The sequence below is a fragment of the Diabrotica virgifera genome, chromosome 1 (genome assembly GCF_917563875.1).
Source record: "Diabrotica virgifera virgifera chromosome 1, PGI_DIABVI_V3a".
Lineage (NCBI taxonomy): Eukaryota > Metazoa > Arthropoda > Insecta > Coleoptera > Chrysomelidae > Diabrotica > Diabrotica virgifera.
Window position 1 is genome coordinate 282,449,180 of NC_065443.1, and position 19,275 is coordinate 282,468,454.

The 19,275-nt window shown below is 33.6% G+C and overlaps 2 protein-coding genes across 19 annotated transcripts in view; one reads left to right on the forward strand and one right to left on the reverse strand.

The window, feature by feature from the left end:
- Positions 1 to 2,429, forward strand: part of LOC114327356 (collagen alpha chain CG42342) — a 179,577-nt gene extending 177,148 nt beyond the window's left edge. For all 15 annotated transcript variants that reach the window (XM_050642091.1, XM_050642092.1, XM_050642090.1 and 12 more), the window contains one exon: positions 1,919 to 2,429. Coding sequence is in view for 2 of the 15 variants with exons in the window: in XM_050642101.1 (XP_050498058.1) it covers positions 1,919 to 1,930 (12 nt within the window). In the remaining 13 variants the exon portion in view is untranslated. The remainder of the gene's footprint in view (positions 1 to 1,918) is intronic.
- A 2,175-nt stretch (positions 2,430 to 4,604) lies between these two features.
- The window catches only part of LOC114327351 (nose resistant to fluoxetine protein 6-like), a 44,111-nt gene continuing 29,440 nt past the window's right edge, over positions 4,605 to 19,275 (reverse strand). For 2 of the 4 annotated variants that reach the window (XM_028275940.2, XM_028275939.2), the window contains exons 6-10: positions 11,216 to 11,587; positions 7,149 to 7,356; positions 5,307 to 5,435; positions 5,021 to 5,236; positions 4,605 to 4,766 (exon numbers count right to left, since the gene is read on the reverse strand). In XM_028275940.2, coding sequence (XP_028131741.1) covers positions 4,659 to 4,766; positions 5,021 to 5,236; positions 5,307 to 5,435; positions 7,149 to 7,356; positions 11,216 to 11,587 — 1,033 coding nt within the window. In that variant the 3' untranslated portion in view covers positions 4,605 to 4,658. Of the gene's footprint in view, positions 4,767 to 5,020; positions 5,237 to 5,306; positions 5,436 to 7,148; positions 7,357 to 11,215; positions 11,588 to 19,275 lie in introns of those variants that run through there. The other 2 variants (XM_028275941.2, XM_028275942.2) reach the window with 2 other exon arrangements.

The window sequence follows — 19,275 nt, forward strand, 5'->3', positions numbered from 1 at the left end:
TTTTTTATTGCAGATTTGGATTCCTTAGAAACTTGCTTCCAAAGAAAGGCCGCCCCATACCATTATTCATCCACCACCAAACTGGACTCTAGGCCTTAACTGTACTCTATAGTATAGCATTCTCCAAGCCTTCTCCACACTCTTTGGTGGCAATCATGTAAATATCTTGTAAAACGAGATTCGTTTGTAAACAGAACGTTTCTACAATCTTTCATATCTCAATCTGCATGAGCACGTCAGACTTCCAAGCGTTGTCTTCTATGAGTTACGTCTAATAAAGGGCCTGCAGCAGGTACAGGATGATAATTTTTGTTCGCTTAATCTTCGATATACGGTGTCAGGTGAAACTATGGTAACATGAACATCTACCAGTCTCCTACTCAAAGCTGTAGCAGTAAATGTCCGCTCTTGAAACACTTACGTTAAGTCGAACAAACCGATATTCCACAGAGTTTTTTGACCTTGGTATTCCGTATACAGAAGTTTTTTAAAACCAGAGAACACAAGAAGAAGTAGATGACGACCATGAAGTGGATGGATTGATGATGTGGAAGAAGACCTAAAGATCCTAGGGGTCAAAAGATGGAGGGAAGTTGCCAGGAATCGACAGGAGTGGCGCCTTTTTTGCGAGCAGGTCAAGATCTACAACGGATTGTCGAGCCACTTATGATGATGATGATTCCGTATACAGGTCTTCTTGAGTAAGAACCAATTTCTCGAAATCTTTGTAAAACATCGGAACCCTAACCATATCTTTGATATATCGAATGGAACGTCAATCATTATGAAGAGTAACAGCTTGTGTTACTTGGTCTCATTACAAATTATTCTTTGTTATATTAAACTATCTTTTCAAAAGGAATATAAAAGAGGAATATAATCAATTCAACAAGCGGTATTTCAAATCTTCAGAGTAAATATTCGATTTGTGTGAACGAGCGCACCTTACAAAAAACTTTTTTTTGAATAACAAAAGAAATGAATAAAAGCAATTTATATTTTGATTTATTTATTTATGTGTCTGCTGTCTTTTGCGGGTCAGTGTACGTTGGTTTTGGTTTTGATATTCATTGTACATTATGCATACATCTTTATGTATTATTCATTGTTAAATCATAGTTTTTGACTGTCTTGTGTTTATTATTCGCTTATACTCCTCTACTATCTTAATGATCTTTTATTATTCTGTGTGACCTATAATTCACTGCTCATTACTCATAATTCACTGGTTTATTGTTGATTGTCTCTATATGAATTTCATTACGTGTTCATTATCATCAGTAGTTACAGACAACTGAACTGATAATAGTTTTGTAAAGCCTGATTTTTTGAAAAGTAATATTTATTTCCCTTTCCTATTCTTTGAATTTCTTGTTCTTCTATTTGTTTGGTCCGTGCTTAATTCAACTCTCAAATTTTGTCTTTCTATTTTTTCAATATCGTGCTCTAAATCAACTGTGTGTCCGTTTTCCCTAGCTCTTGCCTGTGTTAACTTTTTTGTTCGTTCTGCGACATATTGCTGATGTCATCGGTATAGACGGTACCTACCTAATTTGTATTGATTTATTTGTTAGAAAATTCGTGTTTCATCACATACTCGAGAGACAAGGTGATTAATCTCGGTATTCACTTTAATTCTTTGAATATTCGGAAGTTTTCAGTGAATTGTTGTTTATTCTGACAGTTGCTGTTGAAGAGTCCATTGTTGCTTTTACTAGTCGGATGTATTTTTGAGAAATGTTAAACTGCGCAATATTTGATAAAATGTGTGTCTACTAATTGAGTCGTATGCCTGTTTAAATCTATGAGTATGTTGTAGACGTCAATGTAATATTTCACTGTATTTTTTTTATTTTCTTGTTTTGAACGTATTTTTAATATATTTTCAAATAATAATCACATGTTTTTTATGTTTTAGATCAGACATTAGCGCCCCTTCAGAACTGTCTAGTACTTATAGTGCAAAGTGACCATGTACATAGTGTTCCCACAGACAGTTGTTTTTATAATGAAGCTTTGTCAACGTTTCGGCAGTAAATTCTTTTGTACTACATTATCAATGTTTGGGTGTTTTGAAAAGTTCAAAAAATATAGCATGTTATTTACTTGGACCTGCTAAAGTCTACTAAGAAATTAAAATGAACAAAAATTGTAGTTAATTAACTAAAATACAATGATAATTTATCATTCTTTTTTATTTTTTAGTAACTTTGGCGTGGTCCTTCTGATTTAGAACTATTGTCCATATATTTATGAAAGTTTTGTAAATATATATTACGTTGTAGGTCCAGTAGTCAATATTTTGTAATGGTTTCTTATATTTGTATCTTTTGGAATATTATTTACTAAAATTTTCTTCTAATCCACATGTTATTATAAGCCAGAATTCCTGTTGTACATTTTTTTCATTAAAGCCTATTTATATTGTCGTCTGTTATTATTTAGTACCTATATATTGTATACCTTGAAAGAGCATTCGACAACATTCAACTGTATTTTTTATATTTGTACCAGAGCTACATCTGTTAGCTTCCTGTTTCTTCATGATTTCTGTATATATATTATAGGCCTGGATCTGGCGTACCAAAAAATGTCGATTAATAGCAAGCTGAAAATTTGTTAATAGCTTAACAGTGTCTAGTCGGACAAACTTTGATCTACGTGAACACTGGAACAGGGGAAGTTTTAATTGTCGAACAGGTTAAAAATTTGGAACGTCAGGCTACGAAAAAGTTCCATGTATTTTGTCGGACAGAACTTCCAATTGATTTGTTACCATTTCATTAAACTCTCATGCAAAAATCAGACTGGTGTTTTAAACTGGGCATTTTAATGAGTGGAACACGAAGAACATGTCAAATGACAGGAATTATAGTGGTGATAAATATCAGACTGATTTTTGCATGAGAGTTTAACACTAGAAAGTCGGAGGGGCCAATTTGGCCCCTGTTGCGATTTGAAGTTACTGTAGTTTTTTTTATTTGAGGCAATAATAATTTCATATTTTATGACTTTTAATATTTTGATACAAAGCCTTATTTAACACAAAAAAATACTGTTTACTAAACTTATTAAATGGTTTATCTAACAAATCTACCGTAGAAGTCTAAAGGGGCCAAATTGGCCCTGTGCAAGTTATTATCGTTTTCTGGGAAATTCGACGAGCCTTCCTTTCAAATTCCTGTCGGATGAGTAAAATTATATTTATGTATGTTTATTGTAAATGGTTACCCTTATACTGGTACTGATCATCTACGTAATAAAGATAAAATTGTTGGTGAACACAAAGATACAATTTTGGTGTGGAGGACCAAATGTAAATGACGCGTCTTTATACTACAAAACTAACTTCAATACGATGGCCTATGTACGTGTTTTATAATACACTTGACTTGGAAGCAATAAATGCATGGATAAAGAAATAACTGAAAGTAAACTTCGTAAGTTTATTCTTCGGATGTGTGAAGAATTATGGGCCCAATACCTTGCCTCTCGAAATCTGGAACTACGCCTGGCAACACCAGGTCTACCAAGTACCAACAACTATCACTGTTACTATCCAAAAACGAAAAAAATATCAGTTGCAAATATTTTGTAAAGGAAATCATACTTCCAATCATTGCCACAGCTGTAACAAGGCAATGCGTGGCAAATAACAAAAACTGCAAACTGTATGGTGTTCCGAATGTTTTTGATAGGCAGCGAATGTGTTAAGCAATGAAAGTAAAAAATAAAATCAGATTCTATCGTCTAGAGTAGATTTAGGCCAGGTTGTTCAAACGCTAATGAAGAAGTTGATTATAATTAAGTCCCCTTAACAACCATCAAATAACAACACCCCTCATTCGTACGTCAATCAGTTGATTGTCATCAATTACTTTAATTATCATTATGATAATTAACATACTTGATTGATTTATTAATTATTAATTAACATAACAATTATTAACATAATTGATTGATAAATATCATCTTCTTCTTATGGTGCCTATCCATTACGGATGTTGGACACTAACATGGCTATTCTGACTTTGTTGACTGCTGCCCTGAAAAGTCCGGTAGTGGTTAAGTTAAACCATTTTCGCAGGTTATGCAGCCAGGATATTCTTCTTCGTCCAATAAATCTCATAATTGTAATCAATTATGTTTTCAGCAACCCAGACAAAGTTGAAATTGACAGTTGGTAACAGTAATTAAATATTTGATAATGATCACTTGATTCCATTTTTGATTAGCGTTCGAACAACCGGCCCTTAATTTCTTTAAACTGAGTTTTAATTGATTAAAGAACGTGGGGCCAAAATAATCCCTTCAGGCTTGCTAGGTAGGTATGCTAAGTCAGACTTTCTTGTGTTAATGAAACGGTAACAAATCAATTGGAAGTTCTGTCCGACCGACAAAATACATGGAACGTTTTCGTAGTCCGACGTTTCAAAGTTTTAACCTGTTCCACAATTAAAACTTCCCCTGTTCCAGTATTCCCATACATCAAAGTTTGTCCGACTAGACACCGTTAAGCTATTAACAAATTTTCAACTTGCTATTAATCAACTTTATTTTAGTACGCGGCATCCAGGTCTATTAAGAATAGAAATAATGTAATCAAAAATTTATAAATTTTTACTTAAGATATATGTACAGCTGTCAAATTAATTTAGTTAATGAAATATAATTTTGAGCAAATTCACGATGGGGGCCTCAAACGCCAAGGATATGATGAAGGCGCTGACATATGAAAGCACCAGGTTTCCGCAATATATTACTACCTGTAACAGAATAAAATGTTAATTTTGTACATTTGCGTTGAATATTTGATTAAACTAAACCGTAAAAATCAACATGCAGTACTTAAATCTTTATGTCTATCAAACTGTGTCGATTTAGCAAGAACTTAGATACGGTGCGTAATGGCAACAGTGTACAATTCTCGATTTTCTATATAGATAGTAGATTCAAAGATATCCACTCTAGAATAAAGTTTATAAACGTTTCATAGAGTACTCTTGATGATCTGACTTACCGCCATGGCTTGATGTAAATGAAGAGATCCATCTAGATGGAAACTGGTGAGGCACATTAACACAGGATGGACTAGATAAGCACAATAGGTGAGTCTACTTAAGGGCAAGAACAGCTTACAGCTCAAAATAGAGTTGAAAGGTCCTCCGTACCCGCTGCAACAAGCTATAGTCATCCAAGCTATCGATAGACCCCAAGCTGAATGACCCAAAGCTGCCTAGAGAATTGGTAGATAAGTAAAACAGAAAGGTATGCAGTATTGTCATAAAAAGTTAAAATTTACTTACATAAAAGGCAGATGTTGGTACCGCTAATCCCTCTCTTCCCAATCCATACACCAAACAACCCAGACATCCCAAAGACAACATCCATCCGATGGTAACAACTATTGCGGGAAATTTTTGCTTGCAATCAACCTTAAAAATAAAACAGAGTAAAAATAGACATTCGTATTTTACAAAAACGTTTTCAATTAGTCGTCATCATCATTCTGGCTAAAACCCTGTGTGAAACATGTTCACTACTTTTTGTAAAATATTAGTAGAAACTAACTATTTATAATTATTTATATATAACTGTTTTTTGAATCTGAAAACACTATTTATTATTTTAATATTATTTCCTAAGATGTGGACTTATTCTTTACCATGGCTTATCGTAAAGTCACAAAAAGTGAAAGGCTCTTTTACTTAAGTGCTAAAGTAAAAATATACCTAGACAAGGAAAATCATCGATTATTGAAAAAAAGATGAAACACACTTACATAGACACAATCCAGTGACGTCAAAACATACATTGAGACCAAATTAAAATCAAATACAAGGACTCCTTTAATTGATATAAAGATAGTTATATTCTCAAGTGAAACCAAAACCCTAATGAAACGGAAGGAAGAAATACGGAAGATGAATCAAGAAGGTGCACAAAATAATCAGAAAAGATTTGAGAAAATTTGATATAGGCTTGAAGGTACTTCAAAGAAAATTAAAAACTGGAAAGAGTCAAATAATAAAATTATGAAACAAACAGGATGAAATAATAACCAACAGGACTGAGTTGCTAAAAACTGTGGAATATTTCTATCGAGAACTATACAGTAGTATTTTAAATCAAGGTTTTGAACGAAAAATGATGAATGACAATAAATCACCAATAGATGATGGAATAGTTATACGCTGTGAGCTCGTACGTAGAAGGGATATTTATAAATTCGCGAGCGCCAGTAGTGACAAGTCTGTAAACGTTTACCGGAAATTTGACATAAATGTCAAAGTGATTAATTTAAAATTAAAATTAAAAACATTTATTATAAAAAATATTAGTTGGTCAAAGCTGTGGTATATATTTTTACCTTAAATATACTTACGTTTTAAATACTGAATTTACGTTTTTTTAATGTTCCTTAATACCTATGTAATTATAAATTAATCTATCTAATCTGAGCGCCATCTACACGATAATTGTGAAAGTATCCGAAGTAAGAAATTAATATTTCATCAATAGAACGTCAAAATGATTAGCAAAATCTTAAAATCTATTACAATTTAATTAATTTTTAGCGTTGTAAATATTAAGCGATAACAATTAAATAATAAATTTAAAAATTACCAGTGAAAGTTGAATAGTAATCCGCCAGGAGCGACACCAGCGAAGCTCAGAGCGTATAGAATCCCTCAAAAATGGAGGCAAGACTCTGATCTTCGAAATGCAAGAACTTTTTAAATATGTTTATGTCAAGAGTCAATACCGTCTAAATTGAATAAGGCTGAAACGATTCTGGTATGTACATAAAAAAGGATATAAAATAGGACGTAAAACTGACCCAGAAAATTATCGATCATAAAAACAAAAGATAAATGACTGAAATGGAGATGGACTGGCCACGTGGCACCTATGAAGGATGTAAGGTAGATATGCAAGTTAACCTAATGGAGACCAAGAAGATAGACGAAACAGAAAGAACATCTACACGATGGAAAGATGATATGCGAAAGATAACAAAGAATTGGATTCATACTGCACAATACCGTGCATTCTGGATACAAACAGGGGAAGCCCACGTCCTGCAATAGACTTAAAATGGGTTAGTGTTAGGTATGACGATCATGAACTTATTGTTATACTTATACCTTAAACAAATAGTATCCCACCACCATTCCTATAAGATATGGACCTATTCTTAACCATGGCTTGTCGTAAAGTTGGTCAAAAAGTGCGAAAGGTTCTTCGACTCTTGCTACATAGTTCCATTTCATGGCGATGATGAAGGTTGTAATCCAGGAAGCAGCCATCAATAAGGCAATACCCACGCCTGCCAATTTTACGTAGTTATTTTTGCTGAAAATGAACAAATTGTTGTATAAATCGAAAGCTAAATGTGATCTCAACCGACCTGGTCAACAAAGTTTGGTTAATAATACCATTTTAAATATTTACTTTAAAACAGATAACCCAAAAAGCGCTGCAGGAGAAAAATAAAAGAGACTTGGCATTTTTTGACATAGAAAAAACCTTCGATAAAGTACCAATACAGAAAAATGAATGGACAAGTTACAAAGAATGATACCAAAAATATAGAGTGAGAACAACAATGCCGTAATTAGTAGGTCTAATAATTTAACATCAGATACGTTTACAATAAATGGAGATTTAAGACAGGGAGGAGCACTTACCCAACACTTTTTATAACATTTATTGATGAAATTATTGTTAAAAATGTACAACAAGGAGTAAAAAGCTGAATGTAGGGAGAGTAGAAACTCGGAATGAGTATTTGGTGACTATTTAGTGCAAATTGCAAAAAACTAAAAAAGTACTTCAGAATAATTTGGAAATGTGGAAAGAACTACTGACTGAAAACGGAATGAATATAAATATTAATAAAACAAAAGCTTTGCATATAGAAGAAACAAGAGTAGAACTTAATATAGAAATTGAAGAATCAAAAATGGAATAAGTAAAAACTTTTATATACGTAGGTGTAATAATAGAAGGCACTGGATCTCTAGAGGCAGAAATTAAAAGCAGAGTGGAGAAAGCGCAACAACTGTAGATATCATACAGTGAACAAAAAATTTATATGCAGAAAAGGAATATCAACGGAATACAAAAATTAATGTTTTTTCAAACAATTTATAGAACTGTTCTGAATTTTGGCAGCGAATCATGGGTACTAACGGATCGTCAAAGGAACAGGATACAGGCTACAGTGATAAAGTGTTTAAGAAAAGTTAAAGGTTCTACCAAAAAGGGTAGAATAAGGAACATAGATATAACGAATGACTTAAAAATATAATCCAAATTGGAGTTTATAGAACAGAGACTCTGAGTTGGGGGGTTCATTTATACTGGATAAAAAGTGAAGATCATGACAGATATGGGATGAATTAATCGGAAAGAGAGAAGATGAGTAACAGGAGCAGATGCAAAGATGTAGACCAAAAGCCGTCAAGAATGAAAGACATTTGATAAAAAGTAATAGAAACCTTACACCGTTATATGGTAGAAAGGTTTTTAATTAAATAATGTATAATAATACTGGGAATATAATAATAACTGAGGATATAAACTCTGGACAATAATAATTAATAATATAGAAAAAGTTTAGTCGTATATATTAAGACAAAAAATCGAATTGTCACAGTTTAACCTAACGGCTGGTTTAAATGGAAGATATTCTTTAGCATGAGCAACATTTGGTTGATTACAAACAGTATTTAATTCAAACTTACCCCATGCTTTAAAGACAAACCTTCTATCAGTATATATATGGAACTAAAACATGGCATTTTAACAACAACATAATCCACAAACTTCAACTCAGAGTTCTTCAAACGTTCTTCTTCTTCATGTACCATGTCCTTTCAGAACGTTGGTTACCATCATAGCTACCTTAATTTTATTCACTGCCACCCTAAATAGCATGCTTATATCAACACCATACCAATCTCGCAAGTTCTTCACAGATCGCAGATTCTTCACAGAAGAACTTATACGTTCTTCTTCGTCCTGGATTGCGTTTGCCTGCTATTTTTCCTTGCATAATATTTTACAACAACCTATATTTGGGACCTCTCATTACATGTCCCAAGTACTCTAGCTTTCTCTGCTTGATGCTCTTTATGATCTCAGTAGTCTTGCTGAGGCGTTCTAGTATTGTGGAGTTTCGAATCTTCTCCACCCACGAAACTTTTAAAATTCTTCTATAGCACCACATTTCGAAAGCCTCAAGGCGATTTAGACCGATTTTATTTACAGTCCAGGACTCGACACCATAAAGTAAGACCGAGAACACGTAGCAGCGAAGTAGGCGGATCCTCAATGCCAATTTTAGGTCTCTGTTACGTAACACCTTGGACATCCTTCTAAAAGTGGCTCTAGCCTGCTCTATCCTAGATCTAATTTTGCCGTGACTTTCTGCGTTACAATTTAGTTGCTGTCCCAGGTAAACGATTTTATCAACTTGCTCAAGTTTGGTATTATTTACATATATAGACGGTTTTATATGCTGCTGTTTACTTCTTACGAGTATTTTGGTTTTCCGTATGTTCAGATCCAGACCTACAACTCTCAACGACACTATCAAGTAGTATTTGCAGATCTTCTCGACTAAAAGCTAGGAGTACTGTATCGTCCGCATATCGCAAATTATTGATGACTTCACCGTATTCCTTCTTGTTTTTCAGAAAGTGCTTTTCTGAATATTCTTTCGGAGTAAACGTTAAAAAGCGGGGGTGACAAGAGGCATCCCTGCCGTACACCTCTTTTAATATTAAGAGCCTGTGATTACACACCATCTACTAAAACTGACGTTGTTTGATTCCAGTATAAATTTGCAATTATTCGAACATCTCTGCCGTCCAAGCCTATGTCTTTTAGAGCTTCGATCAATATAGAATCTTTAACACGATCAAATGCCTTTTGGAAGTCAATAAAACAACAGTATATGTCTACAGATATATCTCGACATTTTTGAGCACGTACGTTCATTCCAAACAATGCCTCTCTCGTTCCAAACCCGTTACGGAAACCAAACTGTGTGTCATCCAGGTATTCCTGACATTATTTATTGTAGATACGACCATGTATTACCTTCAGAAAAATTTTCAATAAATGGTTTAACAAACTGATGGTTCTATAATCAGCACAGATTTTTGCTGTTGTCTTCTTAAGTAGAGCTATAAACAGTGAATTAGATCAACAATTAGGAAGTTGTCCGCTGGTATAAATGGTATTGAAAAACGAAGTTATAGCCTCTAAAACATTGCTATCATTCATAAGCTTGTATATTTTACTTGAAATTTCATTAGGACCACTCGCTCTGCCATTTTTTGATGGTTGTATGGCTTTTATTACCTCAGAGCGTGTTATTAGGGGTCCGTCGCAGTTAGTAATATCGGGAGGTGAACTACTCCTATCGTCTTCGAATAGGTTCGTAACGTAATTTTCCCATTCTTTAAGTTTGTCCTCTACTTCAAATATTACTTTACTATGTTCATCTTGTAGCAATACAGTTTGTTTCTTATTGAAGATACCAGCCGCTTCTTTCACTTTTTTATACCTACATGTTAAACGTGTCGTATTTGTTTTCAAGTTCTTCAATGTCATAACACTGTTTGGCTAGATGTTGACTCTTTGCTTCTTGTATTTTACGTAGAATTTCTTTTTGTATCCTGTTATAAAGTGTTTCGTTGTTTTTCGCTAGTCGCCGTTGTTCCATCAAATCCAATATGTCTTCTGTCATCCAACCTGCTTTTTTAGCTCTGACCTGCCTTGTAAATTTCTCACACAGATTTTTTTACTGTTGTTACGATTTTATTTAAGCCCTCATCGACATTCTCATTTTCCCAAATTAAATTTTGATTCAGTTGCCTTTGAACTGATTCCTTAACTTTCTCGTGTTGTAAGGCAACCGTTGGACGAAGTGAATTATTGAATGACGATCAAGAGCATGTAAGAGAAGTAGATGCAGACGTCAAACCAGATGGACTGATGACATCTAGCGCTTGATGGCCACGAATGGATGCAAAAACACCGAACAGAAATGAATGGGAAAATTTATAAGTTTACACATACTACTATATCGAATACTTCTTCAATTCTTTTGCTAGCATTATATTCATATATGATTCGATTTTGTTAGGATGCAAAGTTGTGTTATATTTTTCAAAATATAAGTATACAATATTGTACTCACCGAACTGCTACCAGCAATAGTATACAAGCAATCACGTAAAACTGCGTATCGTTGGCCATATACCAAGACCACAGCATGCAAAACTCATTCTGAGGAAAGAAATTATTGATATAGAGTAGGTTGCGCCACCAGTAGCGGTCGCAGCTGATGTGATCTATGATAGCTGGAGAGAAAACGGAATTGGAGTGCAAATATCTCATCACTATTTCGTTTAGAACCAACACAAATCCATATGCTGGTGTTAGTCTTATTATTCGGTAGATAATCATTATAAAAAATCTGCCGATGGTGTGTTGAATAGGTTTCGGTGGTTCTGGCAAGCTGTTCTTCTTTACTGCGGTACGAAAATAAGTTAGCGTCACTAGGAGACCACTAAAAGGAAAGAAGATGTAAGTAAAATGGGAACAGTTAGCTACCGAGTACCTCCCGTTAAGATAGGCAAAATGCCCTTACTCCCAGAATTCAATAAGACAGCGCAATTTTAACACTCTACTCCAGAGGCGTGCGGTCCATGGAAGCGGGGGAAGCGCCGCTTCCCTATTTATACGTCGATATAAGAAAATATATTATTAAATAATATTTAATAATAAAAAATTTTCCCTAATCCAAGTAATCTACATATTACCCAGGCAATAGGCATTGAAAAATATTAAAAATTAATCGCGTACGAACGAACTCAATATGCACACAATTCAACTATTCGGTCCACTCCTGACAGAAGCGCATCTCAAAATCGCCGCTTGTCATAAAGTTTTCCCGTTTAAAAAGTGGTCAGGGTTCAATGGCCGCACCCGTCGCGCGAATTTTGGTACCATGGAAGCGCTTATCCTATCGCCTTCGCGAAAGTGAGATGCTCCGACTGTTACTGCTGCTAAGGGGTGATTAGGTATTACATACATTCGCTTAAAAAATATTTCGATTTAAATTTTTTGCAGAGATTTTTCCTTTTACTGATCTTTTATTTGACATTTTACAGAAATCAAATGGTATTGCATTTTGTATAAGACAAATTGATGACTTTATTAATACGATAATTTAAAAAACGAGAGCAGTTTAAAAATATTTGGGATAAAACTGAACATGGGGTTTGAATATGAAAGAAAAATAATGAAGATTGATAATTTCGGAGACAGAGAGACAGAGAATACATAGGAAACAAAGAGACCTTTTGATAATATTCTACAACAAATGAATTCTAGCTTTCAAAATTTTAACGATTTAAAATTTGTAGAATTATATATATAATCTTAATATTTCTAAATTATAATTCATCAAAATTTCCCACAGAGGAATTTATTTCATTACGATTAAATAATGAAAATTTTTTGATATCCCAGCTTTGCATTCTCAGTTAAGTGTCATTTATGAAACAACTGACATTAATGATAAAGAAATACCCAGAAATCTGGGATTTCTTTATAACTACTGGTTTAAACAAGTCACTCTGTGAAGTGGTCAAGTTGTGTGAATTAGTACTACCAACTATCCCAGCCACAAGTGTATCAGTTGAACGAAGTTTTGCAGTATTAAGATGCATTAAGAGTTTCAAATTAAGAGTTTAAAAGAAATTCAACAAGCGAAGACAGACTTTGAAAGTTAGCCCTATTATCCATTGAAAAAGACTGCATTCAACAATTATCAGAAGTTGATAGGAGAATAGACCTCGAGTATAAATAAGTGTCATTTTAGTGAAAGTTGTGTGTTGTGGAAAATGCCTCGGAGTATATTTTTTTTAAATAGAATTCTTCTTTAGAAAACCAAGCCCGGCGCGAGGACTCAAGGCCCGAGCTAGCAATACAGATCAATGATAGGTCACTAGTCACTAGAAATAGCGGGAATAGAGTGCCTCACGCGTCACGGATTTAGTGTGTGAGTCCTTGTACGCAGGACGTCTCACATAATAATTAACTACTTTGCTGATAGAGAGCCCCTGCGCATCAAAGTGTTATCAGGTGGGAAGTGGCTCTACCCTCGACCCTTAAGAAAATATTTTTATATCCTTATTGAATCGCTTCCCCTTTCAAAAAAGTCACCGCACGCCACTGCTCTACTCCCTATTTTTTTGTTGTTATTTATATACGGGGTGTCATATCGGCTGACGCCGCATCCCCACACTTAACCGCCATATATTTCTATCCTGGACATCTTCCTCTTTCAAATCTCGGTGTTCCATGGCCTTCCTTATCGTGTCATTCTAGGATAGTTTTGGTCTTCTCCTTTTCTTCCTACCTGGGGGTTTCCATTTCAGTAGTTTCTTTGGCCATCGTTGGTCGTCCAGTCTAAGTGACCGAACCATTTTAGGCTTTTTCTCTCGAGCCGGTCTACCGCTGTATCGTGTGTCTGCATCCTTCTTCTTATTTCTTCGTTACGTACTCTGTCCAATCGGGAGATTCCAGCCCTTCTACGTATGTAGTCCATTTCTACAGCATTGATCCTTCTTCTAGACTCTGCTGTTAATGTCCAGACTTCGCTTCCATACATTAGCACCGATTCCACAAATGACTTCCCTATTCTTAATTTTGTAGTTCTGGATATATTTTTATCCCACCACATGGAATTCAAGCAACCTACTACCTTCCTACTTTGTTCAACTCACATTTGGATTTCTTTGTTGCCTAGGCCTTCTGTGTTTATTACAACTCCCAGATATTTGAATTCTTCAACCTGTTTATTCGATGTGTTCTCTTTTATTAGTATTTCAAAGTGTGCGTCAGAATTCACGACTAGATATTTCGTTTTTTCTATATTTATACTTAATCCCCATTTTTTGTAGTCTGAATAAAGGCGGGACAACATGAATTCCATGTGATACGAATCTTGTGCGCTTGTGCCAGTACTGCTTGATCGTCAGCAAAGTGAATGTTAAACAGGCAGTCATCTCCGATGAGGATTCCCATTAGTCCACAACTTCTTTTCCATTATGTTAAAGCGACTTCCAAGTATATGTTAAATAGCAACGGTGACAAGCTACACCCTTGCTTCAGTCCTTTTTCTATTTTTATTCCTTCAGATAGTTGTGTGCCAATCTTGACACATCCTACATTATCGCTGTACAATGATTTAATAATATGTATATGTAATAGCCGGACTCACTTTCATTTCAGCAAGGGCATGCCACGTGGCGTGACTATTCAATTAATAATTCAAAAAAATTAAATTAAATTAAATTAAATAGCATTCAAAAACCCGAGAAACTGGTTCTTAGTGGTTTTTTTATAGACTTAGAAATAGCTCAAATCAGGTTTTTTTATAGGGTATAGTTTAAACTAACTGAGTCATTTAGGATATTTAAAAATGGAAGAAACACGTTCAAACTCCCAGAAACGTAGGGTGTTTTGGACGTTTTGTGGGGGGGAGGGGGTTTGAAAGTGTTACCCCCAATTTTTGAATGTTCTAAAAGTTATTTCAAATTATATATAAGCTATAAAAAAACCTTAATTTGAACTATTTTGAAGTCTATAAAACATAAAATGGAGAAAATCCCCCAAAAACCAAAAAAAAACAATTTATCTGGTATCTCAAGGTGATGCACCTTACAAAAAAAAATATACTTTTAAAAAAAATTACAAAATAAAAAATACAGACCTGCTGCTATTTCCCAAAAAATGATATACACTTTTTTCAAAAAAAAAATGCATTCCCATCTTATGTACACTCTAAAAATGACGTTTGTTGGGGACGGAGGGGTCTTGGGATAAAATATCACATAAAACACGTAAAAGATTTTTACACATTTATTCAGGTTTTATCGATCTAAAAAAATTTGATTAACTTAGCAAAAACCCTTAAAAACCCCGAAATCGTGGTTTAGGGTAGTTTGAACGTATTACGCCAAATTTTTGCATGTCTCAAAGAAATCAATTACCTATTTCAAATTATAATACCGTGTGTCCATTTATATTTTCCCCCATTTTAACTGCCTATAACTTCTAAACGGCTCAAGATAGAAATATGCGGTTTTCGCTGAAATGTTTTATATTAGTAAACGTTTTATCTGAATAGATTGACTTCTTTATATCCCTTTCAAATACGAAAAAAAAATGGCGGATTTTTGAAAAAAACGTTGTTGACTTTTTTTAATAGAGCACCCAGTATATTTTTTGTAAATTGAAAGAAAGGTCATTCACCTATCCAACGATATAAAGTTTTTCAAAATCGGTTGTCAAATCACTGAGTAATTAATTTTTAAAATGAGAGGTGCAACATGGATATCACATACCTAAATAACATAACTAAGCAAATTGATATTATTATGTGATTTCCACATTGCATCTCTCATTTTAAAAGTTAATTGCTCAGTCATTTGACAACCGATTTTAAAAAAATTTATATCGCTGGATAGGTAAATAACCGTTTTTTCAAGTTTTTAGGTAAGTGACCATTTTTTATATCGCTTTTAAATAAAAAATGGCGGATTTTTGAAAAAAAACGTTTTTGACTTTTTTTTTAAGCATCCAGTATATTTTTTGTAACTTGAAAAAATGGTCATTTACCTATCCAGCGGTATAAAAAATTTTAAAATCGGTTGTCAAATGACTGAGCAATTAATTTTTAAAATGAGAGATACAATGTGGAAATCACATATCCGTACCTCAGAACAAAAGTGTATTAAGTCACAAAATGTAAATTTTACAGGAGAGCGAAAATAAAAATTATTTTTAATGTTTTGTAACATTTTCCATTTAATACATTAAATTTTATTTAGCAAATTCTTATAAATGTGAATAATTATCATTGTTCTTTTTACCAGTAAAAAGGAAATTTTTTGAAAATTACTGTTTTTGTAAAAATGGACTTAACACATTTTCGCTCTGAAAAATAAATTTTTGACTGTGATTTAATATTAATTTTGCTACCTAGCATATGGCAAAGACGGAGCTCTATTACGAAAAATATCATAATTATTTTACAAAATTAAGGAAATGTTTGGATATAAAGAACTAAAAATATTATACGGACGTATTTGTAACAAAACCATTAATACGAGTACTAAAAAAACTACTTAAAAAGTCGAATTAAAAAAAAACAGAAATGGTTGTAACGCAACTGTACTTTATTAACTAAAAAATTAACAATAACTTTTTAAAGTCCATAAAAAAATAATTAATAACTTAACAAATGCAGGGCTACTGCCGCTATATCAGTAATTTGAATTGTGTCTTTATGCACTAGAGTCTGAAAAAAATCGTGAATCCTCGCTGGAACCCACTTTAGCAGAAAACCATTGAATTTTTTAGTACTTTTAGGATTTAAGGTATCTCTCAACGAAATCAGAGAATCTTCTACAGATTGATGATTTCTTCTACCAACTCTTCGGTTAAGTCTACACTCTTAAATTCCAAATCGAAATCTGTTTTAAGGTACAGAATCCCAGGATTTTCTTGTCTGAATTCTGAATTATATACACACTGTTTGTGAAATTAAATTTTTTTCATTATTCTCAGTTTTATTTTTATTTTAAAACGGCGAATCGTAAGAATTGCACAGTTTGTTAAAGTCTTTAAGATTAGAAATTGCCATTTCATACACTTTGAAATATTTTTTTTTTCCAAAAATTTTAGCCAACTGTAACCAATCCTATGGAGTAAATATTAATTTGAAAATTATGGCATTTTTAGCCTCTCGTTCTATAACTGAGTGTATACTATCCACCTCCATGTGCGTATGCCCTCGCAAAAGGAATTTATGAGTGATTTCTTTTATAATATGTGGATATCCCTAAATTAGATAAAAGTAGCACATAATCATTTGTAAGTTCCGGTTTTGGGATGAGCAATTATTGGTCCAAATAACAATAGAAGTTGTGCTTTGAGCAATCGATTCATCCCACATTAGACAGTTCGCCTGTTTTTCCGTTGAATCATAAATTGAATAATTAAAATACCAGAGTTTTAGACGGTAAAAATTTTGAGGATCAGTTAGCTTTGGGCAAAGAAGACATTTTTGTAAATTTATCGTTAAAACTTTTTGTCCAGGACTATTGAAGAACATCTCCTTGTCTATTTGTTCCAATTTGTACCATGCACTTGTGATGTTTCTCACTCAGCTTCAGACGTTGACTATCTTAGATCAATGATTATAGACACGGATCCGTGTCTATAATCAATGCTTAGATTGATTAGAAATTCATCACATTTATCACAAGTGTCTTTTGAAGGAACAGCTAATGATAAATTAAATTCTGTATTAAAAATGTGATTGTAAAACCATTCTTTGTCTACTTCGCCCGAAGGAATGTTTTTTTAATCTTATTCTTCCTAAAACAACCTAAACATTGTAGAAATATTTTAGTGACCTCCTAAATATTTGTTCGCCGTCCTTCTTCGACTATAATCTGATTTTTCATATGGATATGGATAGGCCATTATATGCACATGAATCCTATCCTCTACCTCACTCTTTACTTTATTTTTAGATGGCTGCTTTCCTCTTTTGTCACATTCTAAAATTCCACTTGTTTGCATTTTTTCAAGTGAACATCTAACAATAGATTGAGAAATATCTAGAGTCTCTTTTCTTCAATAGTAAAAAAATATTTCCAGTTACAATGGCTAGCTTGAGCACCTGTTCGTTCTCTTTTTCTTTTGATACAGGTTTTTTCAAAATAAGAACATAAAAACTGTCTTTTTGTATCTATCGTTGCCGCATGATTTCAAAATTGTCGGTGAATTTGTGCTCTCTGAGGCATATACTTGCCAAATTTTAAAAGATTGTGGACTTAATGCTTTGCCTGAATTGCATTATGTGGGACATGATATATTTTGTTGGACATAATATGGTTTTGCCCTGGGAAACGTATACACCATTTTGGATTTAATACATTTGAAGTGCAGAAAATACTGTTTTGCTCTAAGTGAAGTGTGGACTTAATACTGTTCATACAAGGCTATTTTGGCCAATTTCAGTCGAAACAACGAATAAGTAACACCAGTGAATAGAACGCAAAATTTTAAGCCCAGTGAGCTAAAAAAGTAAAAAACTGAAATTTTGGACTTAATACAGTTTTGATCTGAGGTACGGATATGTTATGTGATATCCACGTTGCACCTCTCATTTTAAAAATTAATTACTCAGTGATTTGACAACCGATTTTAAAAAACTTTATATCGCTGGATAGGTGAATGGCCTTTATTTAAATTTACAAAAAAATATACTGGGTGTTCCATTAAAAAAAGTCAACAACGTTTTTTTTCAAAAATCCGCCATTTTTTTTTTCGTATTTGAAAGCGATATAAAAAATTCAATCGATTCAGACAAAACTTTTACTAAAATAAAACATTTCAGTGAAAACCGCATATTTTTATCTTGAGCCGTTTAGAAGTTATAGGCAGTTAAAATGGAGAAAATATAAGTGGACACCCGGTAAATATCCTGGAAAAATCTTGTTTTGATCTATTTTGAAGTCTATAAAATGGGAAAAACCCCAAAAACCCTCTAAAAACCAGTTTTTCTGGTTTTTCAAGGTGACACACCTTACGGAGAAATCTGGAAAATTATATTTAGTTTTTGATAAACTACACAAAATAGAAAAGAATAGTCCTACAGCCATCTCTAAAAAGAGTTATACACTTTTTTAGAAAAAACAGATGCATTTTGAGGTTATTTACACTTACATAACCTACGGTTCTATAAAAAATAGACATAGTTTGTAAAAGAATCAACTATAAGGATAAATTTTTTGAAATGTTTAAATTTATTGCTTCCTACCCAAAAAAAATATGACGGCAGGAGGGAGCCCAAGTAGCAATTTGTCGACGCGACAACGTTGTCTACCGCGTGGCAACGTTTTGTTACAACGTTGTTATTGCCTAGAAGACGACCCTATTCTGCACTAATTTGGTGGACGATTTTTGAGTTGTCTTGACGTTGCCTAGGCAACCTCCTATGAAGCAACATCGTTTCGTAAGCGTTGCATAAGACAACTGAAGCGACTATAAAAAGAACCTGCGCGTGCAATGGTTGCTCAAGGAGTCAGACTAGTTATGTTTTTTTACCTATATTTTTAACACCTGTATGGTGAATGCGAAAACCAAAATGGTAACTATTTTGACATCGTATTA